General features: G+C 49.3%; 1 protein-coding gene across 1 annotated transcript in view; it reads left to right on the plus strand.

The window, feature by feature from the left end:
- The window catches only part of LOC120371759 (scavenger receptor cysteine-rich type 1 protein M130-like), a 201,596-nt gene that overhangs the window by 149,753 nt on the left and 33,411 nt on the right, over positions 1-18,432 (plus strand). The window contains exon 4 of the mRNA XM_039488003.1: positions 5,519-5,833. Within this exon, the coding sequence (XP_039343937.1) occupies positions 5,519-5,833 (315 nt within the window). The remainder of the gene's footprint in view (positions 1-5,518; positions 5,834-18,432) is intronic.

An 18,432-nucleotide genomic window follows, 5' to 3' on the forward strand; every position in this document is an offset into this window, starting at 1 on the left:
GTGAGGCCCCCGGGACTCTGAAACTTGTCCGGTTTGGGCCAAAATAGTCCAAATTTGGTGATCTTCTGGGCACACTGCAAAAGAAACTTGTTTGGCAGTGGGAAGGACCCAGGCTGTCTGTCACATAACGAGAAATGGATGGGAAGGAAATGGATGTAGGTATCTGGCTGGCTGAGTTCCTGCTGAAAGGGTCACTTCATGCTGCAGGGATTTGAGTGTGTTATCAATGTCGTCTGGGTGCCAACAGTCTTGGCTGGGCATCACTTTAGTGTTTTAAATCCCAATAAATACATCAATAATTTGGGATCCAACAGAAATCTCTCTTTGGTCCTGAATCCAACAGCTCCAAGGGCCAAGTCTTGGCTCCTCACTCTCCCATTCATTCACTGAAGCAGTAGAAGTTTTGCATGTGTGAGATGAGCAGGATTCATCCAAATAAACCCAGAGCTGATTCCTCTCACAGAAGGGGTGTGTGCATGTGTTGGGATGCACTGTGTAGTGCCATGTGCCCATGAGGGTACCGGAAGCTCTGCCAGCAGGAAGATTTATCCTGCATGAGCCCTTCCTCCCTCCCCCAAGGTTTCTGGTGGAGACTGGAGAAGCCCGACCTTAGGTTGGATATTAGGAAAAACTCCTAATCTCCTTCCTTAGAGGTTTTTAAGTTCAAGCTTGACAAAACCCTGGCTGGGATGATTTAGTTGGGAATTGGTCCTGCTTTGAGCAGGGGGTTGGACTAGATGACCTCCTGAGGTCCCTTCCAACCCTGATATTCTATGATTCTATGTCCACACCCCTGACCCAGTAAAAAGGTTTAATCAACACCATCCAGATATACCAGGCCCAGCACCCATCCAGAGGAAGGTTGCCCTGAAGAGTGGTCACGTTGGTTTCATTCCCTCAAGGCTGCCCCTGCCCAGTTTCAGGGTTGCTCTCATTCCTCCAGCACAGAGGGGGCTGCAGGATCTTTGCCATCCGGTGTCCCAGCTCAAGGCAGACTTAACAGCAGTGGTGGGGGGAGAGAGGCAGATCAAGGGGTACATCAACATGTGCTAGTGCATTTTTGGAAGTGAAACTGGCCCAAAGACTCCAAAACTGATTAGCAATAGGATTAAAACTGAATGTGGGACCCAGATATGATTCAAGTAATACAGTGATTGTAACCTCTTGGGCTGGTGTTATCAGCATGATAATGATCCATATGACTTGCAGGGCAGTGAACTCCACAGCAGTAGCTGGTTCATAGAAACCTGATGTGCTTCTGTGCTAGCCTGAAAAATTGACCGTGAAGTTGATAATCAGAAATGTCAGTCTAAATTATTGTCTTACAGAAAAAACTGCCCTAATGTATATTTCACAGACAGCTCAGTGCAGTGATTAGGGGGCTGGTACTCAGAAAATCCTGAACCAACCAAACCATCTAGCAGGTTACTTGGAGTTTATATTTCAGATTCCCAAGAAGTTCAGATATAATGTGCTGGGATTAGAGTCCATGACACAGCTGTACATGACTGGAAAGCAGGGAATTCTATGGTGACTTCTGGTGATCAGACTGACATTGCAGGGGATGGACAATTATTACCACATGAGGGATAAATTATTGCACAAATGTGGGATAGTGTCATATAGTGATGCCAAGCACATGTTCAGCTCAGTGTATTTTTGTTGGATTTATGAGAAAATGTTTTTTATCCCCTGAATATTTTTTATTTTCTATGGGAAATTTGACTGCTTCACATGATGCAGACCCAGTGATGTAGGGGAGCATAAAATACTCTCCAGTTACTTGTGGGATAGTGTCATATAGTGATGCCAAGCACATGCTCAGCTCAATGTATTTTTGTTGGATTGATGAGGAAAAATGTGCATCATCCCTTTGATATTTTTTATTTCCTAATGGAAATTTGAGTTTGCTTCACATGTCACAGACACAGTGATGCGGGGAAGTTTACAATATAGGGGATATCACCCCATGTAGCTACTTTTCCCTTTCCCACAGTGCTCCAATTCTCTTCCCTGAGCCCTGAGCAGAGACCAGGTCAGTCTTTGCCAGAAGATCGTGTTTCACAATTATTGACCTCTTTACATTGTGCAGGAAAACAAATGTGTAAAATGATGTGGGGTCCAGGCAAACAAGTGAGAAAATATCAGTGACGGATCAAAGCCGAAGGTTCCACTCCCAGACCCAGATCTGAACTTCTCCAATGTTCAGAGTGCTGGGTGGGGTCATTATCACAAGCTGGGCCACAGAAGTGGAGCCAGTATATGATAGAGACAGTATGCAAATGTGATTTTTATCCTGAAAGGTGCTGATAGCTGCTATTGGGGAGACAATCACAGACCTCATGAAAGTCAGTGGCAGGGCGAGAACTCTCTTTTAGGCTCAAGAGATGGAGCAATCAAGATCCTTTATGTTCTGAAAACAGCTGCAGACAGTGGGGGCTACTGCCAAAGGCACTGGGCACATGGGCAGGGCAGAGCTAAGCCAGGGGTTTCCCTTGTTGCCAACGCAGGGGCCAGGATACTGGTGTCAGACTGTGTCTGTTGGAGGGAGAAGCCAGTAGAAGGAGTTGAGACTGGGATCTTGGAAGCAGAAAAGAAACAAAGCCAGTTGGAGCTTGCTGGAGGGGCAGGCTGGGGGATTTCTAAGCACTGAAACTGCTGGCTGTTGTTAGTTTCTACTGTGTGCAGGGAAACAGAACTGTGTGAGCACTCAGCTAGAGCAGTGTTACAGCCTTGGGTCCTGCCACAAGTGACCATCACTGAGTTAACCCCACTGAAAAAAAGCCCCTTTTTTCTTAGTGCAGACCCATTGGTTGGCTGTGGGACTGCACTGAAGTGAGTTGTACCTAAATAAATGGCTCTGTAGATTGCAGCAAAGTGGCGTTTTATATTTGCTTGGCATTAAAGGAACAGCATGGTCGGACCGTGTACTGGTGTGAACTGCGCTGTTCTCTGAGCTCCATGAAGGCTCCATAAACGTGGTGTCCCCAGCTCAGCCATCCACTGCTGCAACCAGCCTGTTCCAGGGGTCACAGTGGAACTCTTCATGTAGCCGTAACTCATGGGCATTGTAATGATGCCCGTACTTGCTCCCAGTGACAGGGACAGTCCTGGCTCTTCACAACCTGTCCTGGGGGCCAGTTCTCCCAGCCAATCTCCCAGGTCTGTGTGGCAGGCAGTGGCCCCTCCTCACATTCCCTGTTAACTGCCTTCATCCCAGCAGCAGCTTTGCCTCTCCACAACCCCCAGAGATACAAAAAACTCTAGAGACAACTGGGGGCAGGGGGTGGATCTCAGAGCTACAGGGAGAAAAGCCAATGGCAGTGAGTGGGGGCAGAGTCTGTTGCTCATCTGGAGAAGGAGCAGCCTGTGTATGCAGGACAGAGAGGCCAGGTAGAAAGGGGAGAAGAGGAGGGGGAAGAGCCCAAGGGAGGAGGGAAATATGTGGGGCAGGTGGGGACAGGAAGCTCCTGTGGGAAGCACAAGCTGTAATGCCAAGCTCCACAGAACAAAAATTACGAGGTTCACACTCGCACACAGAACTTCTGTTACTGATCAGGGGTGAATTACAGATATTGGAGACCTTCACACTGACATCAACCATTTACATCAGCTAAAATGTTACTGTAACATGACAGGGTTGATTTAGCCATTTGCAAATAGCAACACTTCTCTGAATTTCCCCCACCCCATCCCATCCCATCCCCACCCCACCCTGCAACTTTTCTGCCTGGGACTGGGAAGCCCCCTCCCGCTCCGACGCATCTCGTCTTTGCTCCTTCCCCCTCCCACTCCTGTCCCCATCCCCTGCCTAGTCCAGACTCCATTCCCCTCCCCAATACTACCTCCTGTCCCCCTGCTCTAGAACCCCTCCCCTACCTCCTGTCCACCGGCACCAGAAACTCCACTCCATCCCAACTCCTCCATCCTCCCCAATACTCTCTCATGTACCCCTGCTCCAGGCTACCTCCCCTCCCTCCCATCCTCTGCTCCACACCCCTCCCCTCCTCACCCTCTTGCTGCCCTGCTTCATACCCCCTCCCTCCTCATCCTACACATGATCACCCTTCCCCACCCCAGTTCCTCCTTCCCCCCTTTTTAGACCCCCCTCTTCTCCTCATGCCTCTTTCTGCCCCCTTTCCCTCTCTCTCTCCTGCCCGATTCCTCACCCCCTCCTCACTTCTCACTCCTCTCCCCCACTCCAGACCCCCTCCTCTCTCCATGCAGACTCCCTTCTTTAAACCCCTATCACCTCCCCTACCTCCTACCCCTGCTCAATAACCCCTTCCAGCCGCATGCTTCCTGCTCTCCCTCCAGACTGCCCTGTGCTCCATCTCCACTCCTCCATCCTGCCTCAATTTCAGATCCCTGTCCCCTCCCCTCCCTTCTGACCTTCTCATCTGCTTCCCTGTTAACCCCCACTGCAGACACCCTCCTCTCTCCACTTCTCCCTCCTGCCACCACTTTCAGACCTCCTTCCTACCCCCACTCCAGACCCACCTCCTCACTCCTGCCCCTTCCTACCCCCCTTTCCAGACCCTCCTCCTCTCTGTCTCTCCTGCCCCTTGCTACAGACTCTTTCTCCCTTCCCCACCCTTTTTCCTCCCATTGCTCCAGAACCCCTTCCCCACCCCTCCCTCTGGCCAACTCATCATCTTTACCCCATTCCCTTGTAAGCCTTTTGAACCTGCCTCCTGTTCCCCCAGTACCCTGCTCCCCTCAGGGGCGGCTCTAGGCACCAGCAAAACAAGCTGGTGCCTAGGGCGGCAAAATGTAGGGGGCCTTGAGCTGGGAGGCTGGGCTGGCGGACCTGCCGCAGTCATGCCTGCGGGAGGTCCACCGGAGCCCGGGACGAGCGGACCTACCGCAGGCATGACTGCGGGAGCTTAACCGGAGCCGCGGGAAGAGAGGACCCGCCGCAGGACCGGGGAAGGGCGGCGCAGCGCACCGCGCTGCTTGGGGCAGCCTGATTTCTAGAGCCGCCCCTGGTTCCCCTCACTCTCCCCATCCTCCTTTCATAGAGTCTCTGATGCCCGTCATGGTCCCTGGGTCCTCTCCAGCCCCCTCAGCCACCCAGAGACAGCCGTGTTCCCTGTGGGCTTTAGTAGTAGATGGCTGCCAGTTTTACTCAGGACGGCTTCACTCCCACATGCTGACAGACTGTAGGGAGATGGCGGCATCTCGCTGGCTTCAGCCCCAGTGACAGTGACAGGAGATGGCACCATTTGGAATAAGAGAAACTCTGTGAGTTGGGGCCTTTCATCGTGTTCTCATGAGACAGGTAAAAATACCCCAAATCGCCAGAGTGGGGATAAAATGGCAAGAGCTGCAGCACTGATAGCCCTGGGCGTGAGGCCCTGATATGTAATCAAGTGGAGCCATGAGGCAGCTCTGGGCATGTCCCATTCTCCTGGCTCTGGGTGCGGATCCCCTGCTGCCAGGCGCAGACTCTGCTGTGATAACGCTGGGGAGGGGGCTCCCTGCTTGCTCTGACCCTGCTCTGTGTCTCTCTTTGAAGGTGCTGAGGAGCTGAGGCTGGCGGATGGAGGCAGCCCCTGTGCTGGGAGAGTGGAGGTTAAACACCAGGATCAGTGGGGGACGGTGTGTGACATTGGCTGGGACATGAAAGATGCTGGGGTTGTCTGTAAGCAGTTGGGATGTGGAGCTGCTATCAATGCCCATCGTAATGCCCATTTTGGAGCAGGATCTGGAAAAATTTGGCTGGTTAACGTTGCCTGTCGTGGTACTGAGTCTGCTCTCTTGGATTGTGGGGACAGGAGACGGGAAGTGAATTACTGCGATCACATAGAGGATGCTGGAGTGACCTGTTCAGGTAAGAATCAGCCAGCTCAGTAATGAAAGGCAAATCCCCTGAGACAAAAGGGCTTGAACCCAGATTGCACCATGTTCCTGCGACCCTAACGAGAAATGAACAAAAAACAGAAAAACTCCAGTAATTATTGTTATTCCTGAGCTGTAATTATTACTGTTCGTGTCTCAGGCCACTGAGGAGCCCCCTGTGTGACTGTGAAGTGTTTTCATTATCTCATTTCCAGTTGTTTCAGTGCCACGTTTTCCCTTTCCCTCTGAATGGGTCTAAAAATGCAGATATGAGAGAAAATGGAAAAGGAAAATGTCACTTAGAATCCTAAGTCGCTGAGGCACTTTTGAAAATGTTACACTCATGCCAAAATCCAGACCCAGACACCCAACCACAGAGGTACAGAGGGTGGGGTATTTATGTAGCCCCTTTGCCATCCTCACAGGGTGACCGAGGAATGGGCAGATTCTCCCACATTTGCCAGAATTAGATTTAGCTGAGAGCACTCCCCCGTCTGCTCTGTTACTTCCCACATTTTGGACCAACCAGTAATAGAAAATTTCAAAACCTCTGATACCCTGTGGATCTGGCATAGCATAGAGAGCTCAGCCAAAAATATACCTCTACCCTACACAGCCCAGAAATATCATATTATGGAGACATTTGTTGTGACTCAGTAGTTAACATTACAGCTACAGACCCATTATAAGTTTTATTTACAACTTCTCTCTTCTTAACATTTGGTAGGAATAATATCTTCCTCTGAATATAGCACAAGGTAGAGAGAATATTTTTCCATAGTTCCAAAAGTTTTAGCCGCTCTCCCAGCAATCAAAGCTCAGGGCAGTGTTTAATCTCAACCCTTTCCTGGATTTTGAGTGTTTCAAAATTGATATGCTCTTCACAAGGGGGGTGGAAGAGGTTGTATGCAATTTCTTAGTATTTTTTAAACATAAAAAAGCTGGGGTGAGCGGGAACTTTACAAAAAAATTATTGCCAGGACTTTTAAACTCTTCAGAAAACAGACTGACCTTCACCAATGTAAATTCCCCAACCTGGTAATAACAACTGCAATGCCTTGTGCTGCACACCTAGCAAGTGCACAACAGGGAGTCCCTCTCCTCTGAACCTCACCAGGAGGAGGGAGCTGCACAAGAACCAAAGGGTATCAGAGCAAAAGTCCCTTCTGTGCACCTTTCTGTAATGCTGCGCCTGCATCTCAGCTGGAGCTGCACATTTGCAGTGGGAATAAAGTTTGGATTTGTAACAGGGCGCTTGAAGGGGCGGGCAACCTACTGGCTGATGCGTCTGACCTCCAGCCCCTAGTTTTCCAGATTAAGTTGCCTCAGTATTTTAGGCAGTGGGTTAGGGAAACCCAGGCCCTCCCTTTCTACCGGGTCCCAGCCCAGGGTCCTGCATGCATCTACCTCTAAATAGGGGAGGCCTCCCAGCAGGGATCTAAATCCCCTGCCCTGGACAACTTCCTACCACTGTCCCTTTTGTTTGGGGCCTGGCCCCTTTAGTCCCATTCACTGGTGGCTTGTGTCCCATAGTGCACTCTCGTATATCTTGGGTGGCCTCATGCTGCAGTCTCTGGCTCCTTCAGGTGGGGCAGCTGCAAGTTTGATGATACTGAACCCCACAATGTCTCTGAGCTTCAGGGACCCAGTTACCTCAGTTGCAGGAGGCTCCTAGGTCTCCTCCACAGTTCCCCTTGGCTGGGGAGACAGCACTTACTCCCTGGTGGCCTCCTCGGCTGGCAGGCTAGTGATCCTTCCCCTCAGGTAGGGAAGTGGATCGCTCCTGCCTCTTCACCAGTCAGCCCTCAGCTGAGCCAGGCTCTCTCCTTTTCTCCCCCCAGGCCTGGCATTGGCTGCAGATATAGTGGGGTGGGGCTAGCTGGGCCCAAAGGCTCCCTTTAACCCCTGCCGTGCTGGCAGGGTTGTTCCACGTGCCTGTGCTGAAGGCTGGAGAGGAGGATGAGTCTTTCCATGGCCCTTATAGTTATGTCCATCCTTGTCATTAATCCCCGTCTTCCCTGGATAGAAGTGCAGGGCCAGCTCCTAGGGTTCCTTACTCAGGCAGGCAGCTATTGCCTGTAATGTGAGTTTGCTTTGTACAGACTGAGTAGAAACAGAATAAAGGACTCAGGATTGGGCCCATTCAGAATTATTCTAGAAATAACCAGTCAGCTGCCTACAAACTGCCCTGTGCACTAGATATCACTGAGAACATAAACATACGGGAGCTGTGATGTTTCTGCACCAGTGATTTTTGAGAGATGCTGTCCTGACAGAATACTAGAAAACTTTACAAAAAGTGACAGTCGTCTTCTTATATGCAGTGTTGTTGTAGCCGTGTTAGTTCCAGGATATGACAGAGACAGGGTGGGTGAGGTAATATCTTTTATTGGACTCATTTCTGCTGGAGAGACACAAACTTTTGATCTTACAGAGACGACATCTGTGTAAGCTAAGAAGCTCGTCTCTCTCACCAACAGGAGTTGGTCCAATAAAAGATATTACCTCAGCCACCTTGTCTCTCTTAACCCCTTCTCGTCCAGCTTTCACTTCTTATTTCTGGTTGGATTAATACCAGACTTCGCCAAAACATTCTCCTCTACCAAGGTTCTTTTTCTTTCCTTCCTTCTCTCTCTCTTTTCAACTTCAAGTGTGAGGCGTTTCTCCTCAAAGCAGACCACTGCCTGATGAAGGATGAAGCGTCATTGAGGTTGGTTGGTTGGTTGCTCCTCCCAGATTGTGATGTCCACATGAGTTTTCTTGAGATACACTTTCAGTGTGTCTTCGTAGGATTTCCTCTGACTACCACGGGATCTCTGACCATGGGTGAACTGAGAGTACAGGGCTTGTTTTGGGAGGTAAGAGTCTGGCATCCACACATAATGTCCAGTCCAGCGGAGTAGGTGAGTGAGGATCATTGCTTCAGTGCTGGTGACATTAGCTTCAATGAGGATGCTGGTGTTAGTGCAGCGATCTTCCCACTTGATGCAAAGGATCTTCCAGAGGCATCTTTGGTGGTACCGCTCCAGACTCTTAAGGTGCTGTTGATAGAATTAGCAGCTATAAAGGAGTGTAGGAATAACAATTTCTCATATACCTGGATCTTGGTGTCCTGCCATAGGTCACAGTCTGTGAAAATGCACCAGAGCAATTTCCCAAAGGAAGCACTTGGGTTATGGTTCCTGCATCTCACTGTCAATTTTTGCATTTTGAGAAAGTTGGCTACCGAGGTAACAGAAGTCCTCAACTCTCTCCAAAGTCTGTCCCTTGATGGTGATCTGTGGTGGTTCCTGTGCATGGCCTGAAGCAGGCTGATGGAGCACATTAGTTTTCTTGATATTGAGTGAGAGTCATAGGCTTCAGTAAGCTTGTGGAAAATAATCCAGTGTGGACTGAAGGTCATTCTCAGTGTGTGCGAAGATGGCACAGTCATCAGCGTACTGAAGGTCAGCAATGGACGTTCTGAGGAGGTTAGACTTTGAGCGGAAATGTCAAAGATTAATAAGCCGCCCATCCATTCTGTATTGAATGGCAACTCCAGTGGGGATGCGGTCTTTAACAAGGACAAAAATGACTGCTAAATACCTGGAGAACAGGGTTGTGGCAATAACACATCCTTGCTTAACCCCAGTTTTGATGACTAAAGAATCCATCTCCAGGCCATTACAGAGAATGGTGGAAGTCATCTCATCATGAAGAAGCCTTAGGCCGTTAATAAATTTTGGAGGGCAGCCAAATCTGGCCAGTACCTTCCACAGGGCTTCGCGATTGACAGAGTTGAAGGCCTTTTTCAAATAAATGAAGGCAATGTACAGGTCCTGATTTTTCTCCTGAGATTTTTCCTGGATTTGGTGGGCAATGAAGGTCATGTTGGTTGTCCTGCGGGATGGTCTGAAAATGCACTGCGATTCCAGCAATATTTCCTCAGCAAGGGGAAGTAATCAGCTTAAGAGAATACAAAGTGGGTATTCACCCACGAAAGCTCATGCTCCAAAACGTCTGTTAGTCTATAAGGTGCCACAAGACTCTTTGCTGCTTTCCCTGCTGTAGATAGCAAGGCAATGACATGATAATTTCCACACTCCAACTTATCTCCCTATTTTAATGATGGTAACAATGTTTGCATTTCTCAAGTCTCCTGGAATCTTCTCATTATACCAAATTTGAAGAGAAATGAAGCTCCCAGCAGCCCAGTTGTGAGGATCATTGGCATACACAAGCTCCTTCACGACAGCAAAGTGATGGTCCCCAAAGAGGTGTTGCAGCAATGGCAAGATGTGCAACCAATAAAATTCTGCTGAAATTGTGCTCCTGGCTGCTATGGGCCAGAGTGGCACCAGGCACTAGAACTGAGATGAGAGAAACTGTTCCCACCTATTGGGCCCAGGCAGTATGGGGAGGAAGCCACCTGAATTGAATGCAGGCCGTGGTGAGAGAGGAAAGTAGATGAAGAGAAGGATGCAGGGGGAATATTCTGAGCCTGGAGGCTGGTGGACGGAAAGAACCTGGGACTGGGAGAGAAAGCAGGAGATGGGGACTGGCTGGGCAAGGAGACTGGGACTGGGAGGAGGGGGAAAAGAGGCTCGGTCTGGCTAGGCAGGGTGATTAGGACTTGGAGTGGGTGGGGAGAGACTGTGACTTGCTGATCAATGAGATTGGGAGCTGGGGAGACGTGGACTGACTGGGGAGGAGTGTGGGACTGGGAACCAGTGGGGAGGAACTGGAGGTGGGTGAGGAAAAACAGATCAGATCAGGAACCAAGGTGTGGGGGGAGTCTAAGGCTAACTGGGCAAAGAGGCTGGAATAAGCAGTCAGGGTGGGATGGGGGAGACTGAGAGCAGATCTACATGAACATTTAGTTTGTGGCAAGCTGGGGTGTAAATCTCCCCCACACTGTCCTGCCAGGCACCGAGCGTCCATGAGGATGGTGTGGCTGCACACTGAGGCCTTGTCTACACTACTGCTTAAGTTAATGTAAGTTACATCACTCAGGGTGTGAAAACACCCTCCCCACCCCGAGCAATGTAACTTACTTTGACTTAAAGCAGTGTCTAGATTGTGCTATGTTAGCAGGAGATGCTCTCCCACCAGCAGAACTTCTGCCTCTCGATGAGGTGAAGTAATTACGTTGACAGCAGAGCGCTCTCCCATCAACGTAATGCATCTTCACCAGATGCGCTAAATTAGCACCGCTACATCGATACAGTGGCACTGATTTAGTGTGGTAGCGAGAGAAGCCCTAACAGTTCCCTTGTGTGCTTTGATCTATCTCATTTCCAAGCATTAGGGAAATGTTAGTGTGCAGCAGCAGGATCCACATGGACACAGTGTGCAGCAGGCTAGTGTGAGGTAAATTTACACCCCAGTTTGCCACAGATTAAGTGTGTGTAGAGAGAAACCCTGAGACTGGATGAGGCATCCAGGGAGGGAAACTGGGGCTTGGGGCAGACAGGATAACCCAACGCAAGGATAATTGTGAGAAACAGATCAGCTGAGGACCCCAGAAGGGAGGGACAGCACAGAGAACAGAGGGGAAACTGGGACTTGGCTGGGGAACCCAGAGGTGAAATCCAGGATTGGCTTGACCAGGAGATTGGGACTGGGGAAGAGAAGCTTGAGGAGTGGAAACTGGAACTGGGTAGAGAAGAAGAATGGGACTGTGTAGCAGGGTGGTTACCCTGCTCCTGCCCTGAAGGGCTTAAAACAGCCCTGGGAGAGGGCTGTGTCAGGGGAAAGGCTGGGCTGATTGGAAAGCAGCGACAGCTGGGCTGGCTTATTGGGGGCCCAGCTGGCCCTTATAAAAAGGCTGTGAGGCAGCTGTCCAAGAAGAGTTTCTCTCCAGGCTGGGAGAGAGTAGGGCCTGATTGCCTGTAGAAAGGGTACTAGGAGTGAAGCTGGGCTGGGGAAAGGCCGGAAGAGCAGGGGAGCTCCAGGCTGGCAACTCCCTAGGCTGAAGGTCCAAGGCCCATGGAGGTACTGGGAGGCAGAGAAGGCAGCAAGTCTGAACCCCCTTGCCTATGATGAGTGGCTTTTATACTGCAGTGTGCCCCAGTGAGCGGGGGCTTGGTGATGACTGGCAGTAGCCCAGACTGAGGCAATGTGAGGATTAGATGGTTGGGGGTTTCCCACAGAGGGGAAACCCATAGAGACTAGTGGGGGTGCTTCCAGGGGGCAGCCCCTGGGTAAAGAGGCAGTGGGGTCTGGGAGGAACATGGCGGCCAGCTACAAGTGGGGCACTGGCCTACAGAGGGCGCCCAGGCTGCAAAAGAGCTAATTCCCTGAGATGACCAGCAGGAGGCACTGCAGGGGTGAATCCTGCACCTTTACAGGCTGGAACACATGGCATGGCATGGGGAAGAAACAGAACCAGGACAGGGACAGTTTGAAGGGGATGAGGTAGAAGGGGTTAGGCTTGCGGGGCACAGGGGAAGAAGGGTCTGTCATTACCAGAACACACACACCTCCAGAGCCTGGAATGGATCCCAGTATCCCTGAGTTTTGACATTCCCCTGCTGTCAGCAAATATCTGTCAAACCCTCCAACAAAAATCTTCTGATCCTTGCTAGTGTTGGTCCACAAAGAGGATGACAACCTACTACTACTGTCAGTTACTCCATTAGCTCAAATGGCAGAGGTTTCTGTGGTGGATCTAAAGGTTCCAACTGTGCTGATGACACAGGTGGGTGTCACAGGGTTGCCCTCTTTCTAATGGCTGGTAATCAGATTCTCGAGGCTTTACCCCCTGCCCTGGTTCTTCCTCCCAGGGCTATGCCCTTCTCTACCTCTTCCCCCAAGGTCCCGCTTCTGCTCTACCTCTTTCATCGAGACCCAGCCCCTTCTCTGCATCTTCCCCTCAAGGACTTGCCCCTGTCGCTCACTCCTCCCCTCTCCTCGTCACTCGCTGGATCGTCTCAAGGAGCCTGCCTGTAGGTATGTGTCCCTGCCTGCAGGTATATGGGATCTTGGGGAGCAATTACCACATGGGTGGGGTGCCAATTAATTTCTTTATTAAAGGAAAAATGGAGGTGGTGGGAATTTAACAATGAAATACGATGGGATGGGGGGTATAGGGTGTTTACAATAGACAATGATGGTGGGGGGGGTTCTTATGGAACAGTGTAGGGAGTTCTAACAGTGGGGTACAGTAAGTGGGGTTTAGCACAATGGGATACAGTACAGTTAACAACTCTAGATACAGTGTGGAATGTAAAACATACCAAAAAGAGATGCAAAATAAAATGGTAGCTTCTTTTTAGAATGGTCAACAATCTTAGATAGAATGTATTAAGTGGTAGGTGGCCTTATACACAATGTAACACAATAGTATTAATGCAAATACAAAGTATATCAGAAAGGTGGAAGTAAAATGTGAATCACAGTGCAATAATACAGTATGGGTGATAAGTGAAATTATGCAGTGTAGACTTAATTTGTGAGGCTGTGATAGCAAGAGAGTACCCAAAGGCTGGGTCAAGAAAAAGGAGGGGGGGGCGGAATGAAAGTGGCAACTGATGAGAGATGCAGCTGCAAGCAGTGAGAGACTCTGAAGCCCTGCGAGGTAAGGACAACAGAGCAGTGTGTGTGGGGGGGAATTTGGGAAGTTCAGATGGTGATGCAGACACAGGGGAAAAAAGCAGCAGGGGGTTTGGGAAGTTCAGAGGGGGAGATTGGAGCAGCAAGAACCTTATCTATCCTCTAACTTAATTAAACTTACATAAAATGACAAGCAGCTTCTATAAAGTAACAAAACAGGTACAGAATACAATCAGGCAATGATTTTTTAAATCTATCTTAACCAATGACTAGGCAAAACAACAAATATCACAATTCTAAGCAAACTACAACAAGCAGCTATATGGAGCAACAAAACAACGAACTATAGCAAGGCAGGTGAGACTTACAAGCTTTATAATCTTAACAAACTATGACTTATTAAACTAAAGAAACAAAACCTATGGTGCACCTTATGCTATGGGGAAGTTACAGAGGGCTGAGTGGTATGTGCCCAGAATACAGCTCCCAAGGCAGCCCCCAAGGAAGCCAAGGGAGGTGGCTGCAGCAATGGATACAGCTGAAAACAGTGAGTCCAAGGCAAAGCCCACAGGAGCAGAGCTTAGCAGCAGCACAAACTTACTTTTAGTGGCAGAGTGCCAGAGAGTTTAAGAGAGAGGTTTTAAAACACAGACCAAGGTTTAGCTTGAGTCTGTGTGCTGGGGAGACAGAGCCAGCAGCTAAAATAATAAAATAGAAGTACAGAAAGTTTCACAGAGGGATTCTTACCAGCCCCCAAGGCAGCAGCAGAGGCAGAAGCAGCAAGAACATCAGAAGGCTTGGTACAGTCTAGATAATCAGGAGATCTCTCAGGTAGCAATTCGTTCTTTGTGGGGGGGGTCAAAAAATGGGGGTACGCTCAAAAATAAAACGAGAGCGGAGAAAGGAACCCCCAGCTGATCAGACCAGGCAGCAATGCAGAAATCTTTCTAAAGTCTGTTCAGAAAATGTCTGTTTATAAAGGCAAACCTGGGCAGCTTCCTGCCAGTAACTCTGATTGGTTCCCCCTCTTACAGGGAGGAGAGAAGGCAGGGAGAAGACTGCAGGCAGCCACAGGCATGTCTGGGCAAGTCCTGTGCAATAGGTGACTCAAAAGCACATGAGGTCTATTACTTATGCCCAGGATCTTAAAAACACAATAGGTCTTGCAGCTCTGGACATTGCCTACCCTACACCAAGCCCAGGTTTTAACAGGGTGATAACAGGACTAACCCTTTGAACAGGGCAGTGGTCCCACTTAGCACAAGTGGCCATCCCTTTGAGAAGGGCAATGGCTCTTGTTAAACAACTTAAGGGGCCCTCCCTTTGAGAAAACCGAGACGGGTGGCATCCAGAGGGTGGCAACATGATTCCACATCTTGGAACTTCTGTTTTTTCAATTTGCTTTTTTAAAAACCTAGGAAATTGTGCACAAAGCTTTACTTGTAAGGCACATTAAGTTTGCAAAGTTGAGCAGTAAAAAACAAGGAAATGGCAGAATTAAAGTTGCCTTTGCAACTTTATTTGGCCCACTTGTACGTATGCGTTAAAATACCGTCTTTAATTACATGATAAGCTATTTTCTCCATGAGCCAAGGATCTACTGGGGCCAAGGTTCCCTCTCTGGGCTTGATTCTGAGATTCCCATGTAAGGGGAGCCCTGTAGTCATAATGTCTTGGCTGATTCTGTTGCAACTGACTGAGCTGCACTGTCCTTGTTTTCCAAACTTTTTGTATCTGAAATGCACAAGTGCAGAGAGGAACTCCTTTGCGTAATGGGAGGAGCCAAAAGCAGTAACCTTGTAGCCACATCCCCATTCCCTGCTGGGCCTGTTCTTGTCTCTGCTGCAGCAACTCTGGGATTGTAAACCCTGAACTTCTGGGCCTGTCGCTGTTATTTGGGGAGTATCCAGAGGGTACAAAGGAACTTGACTGGCTGCCTGGGAGCTAGGCACAAGCAGTTCCCAAGGCAAATGCTGAATAAATGCAAAGTGGAAACCTACCTGTCTGAGAAACCCTCACTCCATCCATCCCACATCGGTGTACCTCCTTTCAGGGATGTAGCTCATTGTGGTGCCAAAGCAACCGATAAACCACATAAACTGAGTGTCCCCTCACATTAGGTATTGAAAATTATTTACCTCAGAAAGAAAGAATCATTGCCTTGAGGTTACAGAGACATTTATGCTAAAGGAAAAGATTCCTCAGCACTTTGTTTTATGTGGGAATGATCAGTGTGTGTCCTTCATTTAGGGTCTTTATCACACATTGGCACCTTGGGCCTTGGCAGGTGTCACAGATCTACAGCAGGGATTGGCAACATTTGGCACACGGCCCACCAGAGTAAGCCCCCTGGTGGGCCGGGCCAGTTTGTTTACCTGCTGTGTCTGCAGGTTTGGCTGATTGTGGATCCCACTGGCCAGGGTTTGCTGCTGCAGGCCAACGGGGGCTGCACAAAGCCATGGCCAGCACATTTCTTATCCCACCATGCTTCTTGCAGCCCCCATAGGCCTGCAGTGGCAAACCGCGGCCAGTGGGAGCCACGATTGGCTGAACCTGCGGATGCAGCAGGTAAACAACTGGTCTGGCCTACCAGGGGGCTTACCCTGGCGCTCCGCGAGCCATACATTGTAGATCCCTGATCTACAGGATCTGTGCTATGTCCCAGATTTTAAACAATCAGGGAGAAGAACCCCTTCAATTTGCCAGACCCCGCAAAGGTCCCACCCTTCCTTAAGTGTAGGTCACATAGCCTCAATGCCTCCAAGACAGAGCCTTTGGGCTCCAGCACTCCTGTTTCACCCCATATGCTCTGCCCATTGGGTCCAACTGAGATAGACCCCGGCTTAGAGACTTTTACACTCATCATGGACCAATGCACCTCAGCAAGTTTCTGCAGTGATACCTGGCAGCCTTTTCAAAGCACAGCAGGATTTATTGGTCAGCTGGAACACACCATTGGGAAGTTTTTAGGTTAGCACAGAGAAGGAGCAAAAAATAAAGATATAGCCATAGAATATTAGGGTTGGAAGGGACATTAGGAGGTCCTTTAGTCCAACCCCCTGCTCAAAGCTAGAGCAATCCCCAGACAGATTTTTGCCCCACATCCCTAAATGGCCTTCTCAGAATTTGAATGCACAACCCTGGATTTAAGCAGGCCAATGCTCAAACTACTGAGCTATTCCTCCCTCCATTCTGGCTAAGTTAGGGTTCCCATGAGCCATGCTGCTGTGGACTTATCTTGGTTTCCACTTTTTCTGTTTCTCAGTCCCAGGTGAGCTCTCGTGTCTCTCCAAAGGCTAATTCTTATCCTAGACTCCTGTCACTGCGCTGTCCATTGTCCTCCTCCTGCTGACTTCTGCTGACTTCACATGTTCTGCCTGCTGAAGTGTCCCATTGTTAGTTGTCAGTTGTTCAATCCCTGAGCTTCCCATTGTCTTTCAGGATCCTCCATTGATATTGGTGGGCTCCAGCCAGTCCTGTGATGTCTCATTCATCCCACCCTAGACAGTTAAGTGACACATGTCTTCAGTTCTGCCCCAATAGAGCTTTGTAACCTTATTGCACTGACTGGGTAGCAATCCTTAGCCAGGTAAGTCACTGCCCTGCCTACCATTCATAAAAATATTGCACAGAATTCCCACTTCATCACCGCAGTTGCGAGTTCTGCAGCCCAGACACAGCTGCTGTAAAGTTGCCCAGAGTCTGTCCTAGGGCAATGCTCACATGTACTAGCCTGCACAATGACCCTTCCCCCTCTGGACAAGCACTGATTGGTTGTTGAAAGGTCCCACTTTAGCAGTCAGTGATTAGCTCAGCTGCTTTGCCACTTTCCCTCTCTCCCACCTCTCATGTCTATCCCATGGCTTTCACATCCTGCACCCACACAAAACCTGCCTGGCCAATTATCTATATCACACCAAGGCAAAAACAACACAATTCTCATAGTTAGGAATCTACCAAGTTCACAGCCATGAAAAATGTGTCACGGACCATAAAATCTGGTCTCCCCCGGTGACATCTGGTATTTTGTGTACTTTTACCCTATACTATACAGATTACACAGGGGAGACCGGCATGTCTCAAATTGGGGGTCCTGACCCAAAAGGGAGTTGCAGGGGAGGTTGCAATGTTATTTTAGGGGGATTGCAGTATTGCCACCCTTACTTGTGCATGGCCTTCAGAGCTGAATGGCTGGAGAGCGACAGCTGTTGGCCAGGCGCCCAGCTCTGAAGGCAGTGTCCCGCCAGCAGCAGCGCAGAAGTGAGGGTGGCAATACCATACCATGTCACCCTTAGTTCTGCACTGCTGCCTTCAGAGCTGGATGGCTTGAGAATGGCAGTTGCTGACCAAGGACACAGCTCTTATGGTCCAGCCATAAGAAAGCCCATGCTTTCCACCTAAGATGTCTGCTGGAACTAAAAAGGTCTGTACAATGGGAAAGGATTGGGCCCAGACTAGGAAGGAGTCTAGTCTGTGAAAGAAGCATATTGGAACATCTCTGAGGGTGAGATTTTACCTGTAATCAGTTTCTTAATGTATTAGACTTAGACTTGCGTGTGTTTGCTTTATTTTGCTTGGTAACTTATTTTTTTCTGTCTGTTTTACTTGGAACCACGTAAATACTACTTTTTATACATAATAAAATCACTTTTGTTTATTAGTAAACCCAGAGTAAGTGATTAATACCTGGGGAGCAAACAGCTGTGCATATCCCTCTATCAGTGTTATAGAGGGCGGACAATTTACCCTGTATAAGATTTATACAGAGCAAAATGGATTTATTTGGGGTTTGGATCCCATTAGGAGCTGGGTGTCTGGGTGCTGGAGTCAGTTAACCTCCAGGGCCATTTTCACTTAAAGTCTGCAGGTTTGGGGGCATGGCTTGGACTCTGAGTGTGTGTTGCAGCAGGCTAGTGTGTCTGGCTTAACAAGGCAGGGTTCTGGAGTCCCAAGCTAGCAGGGAAAATGGGCTCAGAGGTAATTTCAGCACAGCAGGTGACAGTCCCAAGGGGGTCTCTGTGACTGAACCCGTCACAGTGCTTTGCACATACTCCAGCC

Source organism: Mauremys reevesii, linkage group 1 (assembly GCF_016161935.1).
Source record: "Mauremys reevesii isolate NIE-2019 linkage group 1, ASM1616193v1, whole genome shotgun sequence".
Classification (NCBI taxonomy): domain Eukaryota; kingdom Metazoa; phylum Chordata; order Testudines; family Geoemydidae; genus Mauremys; species Mauremys reevesii.